The sequence below is a fragment of the Bos mutus genome, chromosome 14 (assembly GCF_027580195.1).
Source record: "Bos mutus isolate GX-2022 chromosome 14, NWIPB_WYAK_1.1, whole genome shotgun sequence".
Lineage (NCBI taxonomy): Eukaryota > Metazoa > Chordata > Mammalia > Artiodactyla > Bovidae > Bos > Bos mutus.
This window is the reverse complement of record NC_091630.1, coordinates 68,493,210-68,500,877: the sequence shown is the minus strand read 5'-3', so window position 1 is coordinate 68,500,877 and position 7,668 is coordinate 68,493,210. Positions and strand designations below refer to the sequence as shown.

The 7,668-nt window shown below is 58.8% G+C and overlaps 1 protein-coding gene across 2 annotated transcripts; it reads right to left on the bottom strand.

The window, feature by feature from the left end:
• Window positions 1–256: 256 nt before the first annotated feature.
• Window positions 257–4,196, bottom strand: LY6E (lymphocyte antigen 6 family member E). Of its 2 annotated transcripts, none has more exons than XM_070382484.1 (4): window positions 4,039–4,196; window positions 1,572–1,740; window positions 1,177–1,296; window positions 257–1,092 (listed from the first exon to the last, which is right to left on the bottom strand). In XM_070382484.1, exons 2-4 carry the CDS (start codon window positions 1,621–1,623, stop codon window positions 872–874), a joined length of 393 nt encoding a protein of 130 aa, XP_070238585.1. In that variant the 5' UTR covers window positions 1,624–1,740; window positions 4,039–4,196; the 3' UTR covers window positions 257–871. The 2 variants fall into 2 exon arrangements, with proteins under 2 accessions (XP_070238585.1, XP_070238586.1); XM_070382485.1 differs by lacking the exon at window positions 4,039–4,196 and adding an exon at window positions 2,343–2,456.
• Window positions 4,197–7,668: the final 3,472 nt, after the last annotated feature.

The window sequence follows — 7,668 nt, the reverse complement described above, 5'->3', positions numbered from 1 at the left end:
CCTTGCCTTGCCCCAGTCTCCCTGTCCACTCCAGTCCTGTCCTGAGGATCAAATGATCCCACCCAGCTGAGGGCAGCTAGCTGTGAACTTGGGTGACCCGGCTCCCCCAGGGCCTCCAAGTGGGCTTCAGGGTGGGGCCCCATCACAGGGAACCGTCAGACCCCTCTACACCTGAGGCTCTGGAGCTCTGCTGCCCCCCTCACTAGGACCCCGACGGGAGGGGTGGTCTCAGGCTGAGGGCCACAGCAGAGCCAGAAAAGGTGGAAACATGTTTATTTGAGGCAGCGAAGCAGCAGGAGTGTGGGGTGGAGGGAGGGGGTGGGCAGCTGTGGGATCTGGGGCAGGAACAGATTCCTGGGTCAGTAGCCTAGACCTGGGAACAGGGGAAGCCCTGTCTCCCCAAAGGCCACCCTCTAAGTGAGTGAAATACAAGGACATGTGCAGAGATACCAGGGACTGGGGCTCTGTGCTGGTGCTTGGGGCTCCAGACACGCTTCTGACCCCCACCCCTCCCCCAAACACACTCACACACGCCCAGCTGGGCACATGGACCACACACCTGTCTACACGGCACATCTTCTGCACTTGGGGGCAGGGAGGGCCTGGGATTAGGAGCCCCCTCTCAGCATGTCCCTGGGACTCGGTTCTGACTCCCGAATCCTCAGGCTCCGTTCCCAGGTCCCCGTGGCAAGGCTGACCTGGAGGTAGGGGGAGCTGACAGGTGTGGGTACAGGGGGCCAGGCCTGCCTGTGGGGACCCAGGGCTGAGAAGGTGGGACTAGCAGGGTGAGGAGTCAGAGGCGGCGGCTTTGAGATCCTCTTGGGTCTGGGCTTTCCTTCCTTCCTGAGTTTTGGGAGCCGGGGCTGGGCAGTCAGGGTCCAAACCGCAGCAGAGCCACCAGCAGGCTGAGCAGGAGCCCCAGGCCCAGCACCAGGGTGCTGGCCCGCGGCCCGCGGCCCGCCGCGCTGATGTTGCACAGGAAGCTCTGGCAGCAGGACGTATCCATGGACGCCACGCCGAAGTTGAGGCTTGTGGAGCCGCAGATCGGGGAGCAGAACTTGTACAGGGAGTAGCCCAAGTCCACCACGTTCTCTGTGCCACCAGAAACGAGACTGTGAGTGGAGGAGGGGTCGGGGGGCTTGGGGGTGAGCCTGGCCACCCAGCACCCGCACTCACTGAGGCCAGCGGATGCAGAGACCGTCACACAGTAACTGTCAGTGTTGGAGCAGATGGTCGGCTTCAGGCAATACCAGTTGCTTTGCACATTCTGGCAGGTGAAGCACACCAGGGAGTGGGCTGCAGGGGAGGGATGCAGTCTCATGCCGGGGAGTCCTCCGGTGCCCCCTCCCAGCCCCGACCCAGAGGCTTGAGGACACCCCCTCTTGCGCAGGCACTGATGGGGCCCCTATGGTACGTGGGGCCCAGGCTGGAGACCTGGAAGGACAAGGACACCAGACCCTGGCCCTGGAGGGGTTCCAGCAATGTCCAAGTGTCGGGGCAGGGGAGGCAGTGAGTGGCACCAGTGACACGGCCATGGCCAGCTTGGAGGCCCGGGGCCCGGGGCACCTCACCTCGCTCCACGCCCAGGAGGGCAGCCAGCAGCAACGGCAGAAAGACCTTCATTCTGGAGGGACAGGCGTCTGGCTGGGCTCTCAGGAAGCTGCAGTCAGCCTTGTTCCAATGAGATGGCGTGCTGGGGGGCGGGCCTTGCTTCTCCCAATGGGGTCCGAGCTGTTGGCCCTGGGGGAACAGGTGGCGACCCCACTTTGTAGATGGGGGGGTGGGAGGTGCCAGAAACAAGGCCAGAGTGCAGATGGTCTTTCTGCTCCATTCTGAACCCACCCCTCACTCAGCGCAGACTCCTGGCTGAGACCCTTCCCCAAGTCTGTGGCACTTGTTGCTGGGGGAGGAGGGCTAGAGGTCAGATAAGGGAACTCATTAGGGTTTTCAGAATCTCCCAGAAAGGCAGGCCAAGGGAGTGGGCCCTGCCTGTGGTCCTGGCAGCGTGGGTGAGACAGGCTAGGACCTGGGATCCTCTACCAGAATGCTTGCACCTGGACAAACGTCCCAGTGAGCAACACAATACAAAGAAACTGTAAGTGACTAAAAATAACAATGCCTATGCACACCTTGGGCAAAAGGATACAAGAAGTCACAAACAAACTACATTTTTGAGGTGCTGGGAGAACAAGCAGGGCGGTGCTCAGGACCCCCCCACAGCACCACCGAGCAGTGGGACCGACCACCTAAACTACGCCTCCAGCTTCCCTCCACAGACCCGCCCCTGTTGTCTCTCCATTTCAGGATGGAAGCAGCTCCTCTCCGGGAGTGGGTGAGGGTACCTGCTTCTTGCTTTTGCTTCCTTGTGCTGCAGTTTCAGCACCTATAAAGGCTTGTTTGGAATTTTCGTCTGGTCTCTTATCAATTTCTCGAGTTCAAGGGCCCTGGAGGGACGGTGGGTGGTAATATTAGTTGACCTGCATCCAGAACTTTCCATGGGACCAGCGCCATGCCTGCCATGGAGTCCCAGAGCTGAGCTGGGAGCACAGGGCTTATCTAGCTGAGCATCCGCCCAGGCAGCTTCTGTGCTGGGGGAGCCTGTTCAGGGCTCTCCCATTTGTCCAGGGGCAGCACTGAAGACAAGGACCCCAGAAGCATCTGCTGCTCTTGGTGGCTGGAGGGGGGCTCAGGGGGACCCAGCAGTGTGCCACCAGTCACCCCAGTGGGAATAGGCCCAGGCTCAGGCGGACGGGGGTGAGCCCCTGGGGGCTGGCCAGAACACTCCTTTGGGCAAAGATCCTTAGCAGGGGGTGGAGAAAGCTCTCAGAATGCGACCAGCTGGGGTTCTGGACTTCTGTTTCAGGCATGGTGTGGGAGGAGCAGTCTGGTGCTTTCTGCAGGGGAGAGCTGTGGGTGGGGGAGGGCACTAGTTCCTAGGCACTGGGAGGAAGGAGAATGCCAAGGAGAAGACAGATTTTGGGAGGGGCTGGCGAAGACCCGGAGAATGGGCTTCAGGTCTCTCATGCCCAGCTCTGGGCAAGGCCTGACGTCCTGGGGCACAGAGAAAGAGCCGCAGATGTCCAAGAACAGCGCCAAGCCCCCTGGGGCCTGTGCCCGGATGCAGGCAGTTCAGGGAGGAAGGAGTCTCGGTCTCCTCCTCCATAAAGTGAGAATCCCGCCGGAGGAGCTCCGAGCGGTCCTGAAGGAAGTTCTGGTGCCCACAGCCGCCGGCCCCGGCTGGCACGGCCAGCATCATCACTGACTGCTGCCAGGTTCCTCCTCCCCGCAAGCAGGCTGAGTCCAGGCATTGGACACTAACGCATCCACACTAGTGGGGTCAAGCGGAAGGGAGCCCTGAGAGGAGCCAGTGGGTTTGGGGGGGGTGGGGTTCGGCCAATCGCGGACTGTGCACTTCTCTGCCAGGCGCACGGACCGGGCTGACCTCTGGCGAAGCCTGGCACTCTGAGCCGGCAAGAGAGGTAGGAGCTGGTCCTGGGCCCCAGGGAAGGAAGGGCGGCCCAGCGCAGGGAGTGGGCTCCTAGGCATCTCCAGTGCTTGCATAATTTATGCCAAGCAAGGTGCTTTCACCTCTTCCTGTGGCAGGCTCCCGTCCCGTGGTCACCCTCCGGGGCTATTAACTCTCTCCTTTCTGCCAGCCGCCAAGATCCCAGCTCTCTCAAGTCTGGAAGGCTGACTCTCCCCAGTTTCCACGTGAGGGGTCGTGGGGGAACCTAGAGTTGGGCGATGGGCCCCCGGCGCCTGCGCAACCCTGGACTACCCAGCCCCGGAGGGCGCCCGCTGCAGTCTCCGTGCTCTCCCGCCTTCGTCCGTCGGAAATATTGGGGAGGGCCGGGGAGCGGGGAGGCCAGGCGGGCAGGCGAGCCCTGGGGCCGGGCTGCTCGCAACCCCGACCCCCAGCCTCCCTCCCGCAGGTTCCTCCCGCCTGCCCAGCGCCCCACTCGCCCGCTCCCCCTCCGCGCCGGGGAGGGCCCCATACCCGCGCCCACGCCCGCCGGGGTCGGCCGGGCCCTGACTTACCGCCAGCGGACGCAGGTCCCCGGCCTGGCGGCGCAGCCCAAACTGCCCCGGAGCGGGAGCCCGCAGCAGCCCTCAGTCCCGGCCGGAGAGGCGGCGCTCGAGCGCGAGAGGCGCGGCTTGCGGCCCAGGCCCCGCCCGCCGGCCCCGCTCCCCAGCGCAGCGCCAGCCGCCGCGGTTCAGTCTGGTCCCCCGGGGAGGGGGCGGGGGCGTTGCGCGCACTCCCGGCAGCCCGGGCAGGGGTGGGGGAGGCCCACAGGTGGCCCGACACTTTTCCGGTGGAACACGGGGGAGGGGAGGCGGCCAAGGAGGCCGCGGCGGCGGTGCCCAGAACCCCTTTTTCAGAGTCGGGTGCGGGCGGCCAGGAGGCTGATAGGAGGCCTTCCCCGCGCCGGCCGTCAGCCGTCCCATGGTGGGGGGAGGTGACAGGATGAGGATCCAGGGGTGGAGGAGGGGGTTTCGGGGCGGTGGTTGTGCACCACAGTGCGGACCGGCTGGAGATCCCGGCCGCACTGGCGTCTAAACCCTCCGCCCAGGAGGACTCATGAGCCTCCTGGGTGCTCCGCTGCAGCCGGCTGGGGTGGGTTGGGTCCCAAAGCCAGCCAAACCTGACCCTCCCAGCGGAGCCCAGAGGCCCCCGGCCATCCTTAGTGAAGCGGGCTCTCCTGGGTTTGGCGTCACTGCCTTTCTGGTGTTCGGTCTCCGGTGCCATTAACTGCCTTTCCTTCAACAACCGTTCATGGAGCATCCCCGGTGTGCGGCTCTGGCCTGGCCTGACGCCTCCCGGGCCTGTGAGCCAGGCCAGCTTCTGCCGTTGCCCCCGCCCTGCTCCTGCTTGTCCCTGGTGGGGATGGAGACCCGAACCGCCTGCCTGCCTGCACTGGGGCTGCCAGGTGGAGCCCCCCCAGGAGTCATACTTCTTACTTTCGCAGCACATTTCCTGTTGGAGCTGTTTTTTTTTTTTTTCCTTGCACCCTTTCTGGGTGACGTTTGTGGTGACGGGGTTGGGGGGTGGGGGTAGGGCACAGGAGAAGTGTCTTCTTAACCATACACCCGCGGAGAGAGATGGCAAGAGGGAGGGGCTGAGGCAGGATGGCAGGGTGGTCAGGATGGGGCAGGGTGGGAAGAGGGACCCTGTAAGAGCAGCCCAGTCCTCTGGGCAGGGCCGGGGTACCCTGGGCACCATGTGATTATGCGTGGATGTGAGTGTATGTGATTGTCTGGTGAGTGGGCTCTGTGTGCAGAGTTCTGCCGGGGATCCGCTTCTTCTGTGGTCTTCTGTGATGTCCAGGTGACAGGAGAGTGGGACGGATCAACTTGGAGAGGCTTCTGGGGCTTTTTCCTTAGACGCTGAAGGTGAGGCGCTGTGTGTCCTGAGATGTCACAGTTCAGGTGTGATGCCATCCTTGGGAACTACACAGTGCTGGGGCCCAGGGACATGCTGTAGGCCGTGGCTCTTGGTTAGTTTCCTTCTGGGCCTCAGGTCTGGGGAGCAGGGACTGCACCAGCTCTGGCCACACTCAACATAACCTGAAAACTGAGGCCAAGAGGCCAGCTGGTTCCCTTGAGCTTGACGCTTGGTTTCAGCCTACACTCCAGTCGGACTTGTCTGATAGGGTGGGGGTGGGGTGGCCTAATTAGCCTGCTGCACTCAGAAGGCCATGCCCTTGAACCCATGGCAGTTCTGGGTCTATATCCAGGCCCGGTATCCATAGGCTTGGTATAGCCAGGCTCATCAACCAAACTTATGCCAGGGGGCTTTCCTAAAGGCTCACCCACCCCTGGGAGGGTGGGTGGGGGTGACTCAGGCTCCCTCTTTCAACCTCTTGCTCTGGGGACTTGCTGCTTGCCCACCTGACACCTGCTGGAGTGGCCGGGTGTGTGTTTCCCGCTTCTGCTTCTAGACATTCTGAGGATACATCCGCCTTTCTCTCTGCTTCCCCTCTCCCCTCCCTCCTGTGGACTTAAAGGATATTCACAACCTGAAAGTTGAGAATTCTGTTTTATTTGGCAGGAAGCCTGGGTGTCTGCATCTCAAGTAACCCTGAGAGAACTCCACCAAGGTGGCGAGGGGTGTGTGCCATGTTATATAGAAATTTGCAACAAAGGGCAGGTAGTCTGAACTTCAAAAGATTATTTTTAATTAAAGAAAAGCAGATATTCCAAGTTAAGGAATTTAGCTCTTTTCTATGTATGTAGTTGTTATTGTTCAGTTGCTAGGTGTGTCTGACTCTGTGACCCCATGGACTGCAGTATGCCAGACTTTCCTGTCCTTCACTGTCTCCCGGAGTTTGCTCAGACTCACGTCCATTGAGTCGGTGATGCCATCCAACCATCTCATCCTTTGTCATCCCCTTCTCCTCCTGCCTTCAATCTTTCCCAGCATCAGGGTCTTTTCCAATGAGTTGGCTCTTCGCATCAGGTGGCCAAAGTACTAGAGCTTCAGCTTCAGTATCAGTCCTTCCAATGAATATTCAGGGTTGATTTCCTGTAGAATTGACTGGTTTGATCTCCTTTCAGTCCAAGGGACTCTCAAGAGTCTTCTTCAGCGTCGCAGCTTGAAACCATCAGTTCTAGGTGCTCAGCCTTCTTTATGGTCCAGCTCTCACATCTGTGCATGACTACTGGGAAAACCATAGCTTTGACTATACAGACCTTTGTCGGCAAAGTGGATGTCTCTGCTTTTTAATATGGTGTCTGTTTGTCATAGTTTTCCCTGCAAGGAGCAAGCGTCTTTTAATTTCATGGCTGCAGTCACTGTCCACAGTGATTTTGGAGTCCAAGAAAATAAAATCTGCCAGTGTTTTCCATTTCCCCCCTTCTATTTGCCAGATGGTGACTGCAGCCATGAAATTAAAAGAACTTGCTCCTTAGAAAAAAAGCTATGACAAACCTAGACAGCGTATTAATAAGCAGAGACATTGTTTGCTGACAAAGGTACGTCTAGTCAAAGCTCTGGTTTTTCTAGTAGTCATGTATGGATGTGAGAATTGGACCATAAAGAAGTCTGAGCACTGAAGAATTGATGCTTTTGAACTGTGGTGTTGGAGAAGACTCTTGAGAGTCCTTTGGACTGCAAAGAGATCAAACTAGTCAATTCTAAAAGAAATCAGTCCTGAATTTTCATTGGAAGGACTGATGCTGAAGCTGAAGCTCCAGTACTTGGGCCACCTGGTTCGAAGAGCCGACTCATTAGAAAAGACCCTAATCCTGGGAAAGATTGAAGGCAGGAGGAGAAACGGATGACAGAGGATGAGATGGTTGGATGGCATCACAGACTCAGTGGACATGAGTTTGAGCAGGTTCTGTGAGATGGTGAAGGTGAATGAAGCCTGACATGCTGCAGTCCATGGGGTTGCAAAGAGTCAAACACGACTGAGTGACTGAGCAACAAAATTTACCATGAAATGATGGGACTGGATGCCATGATCCTAGTTTTCTAATGTTCAGTTTTAAGCCAGCTTTTTCATTCTCCTTTTTCACCCTCCTCAAGAGGTTCTTTAGTTCTTCTTCACTTTCTACCCTTTGGGTGGTGTTATCTGCATATCTAAGGTTGTTGATATTTCTCCTGGAAGTTTTGATTCCAGCTTGTGATGTCCAGGGTGACAATATTAAATACCCTGTACCCTTTAT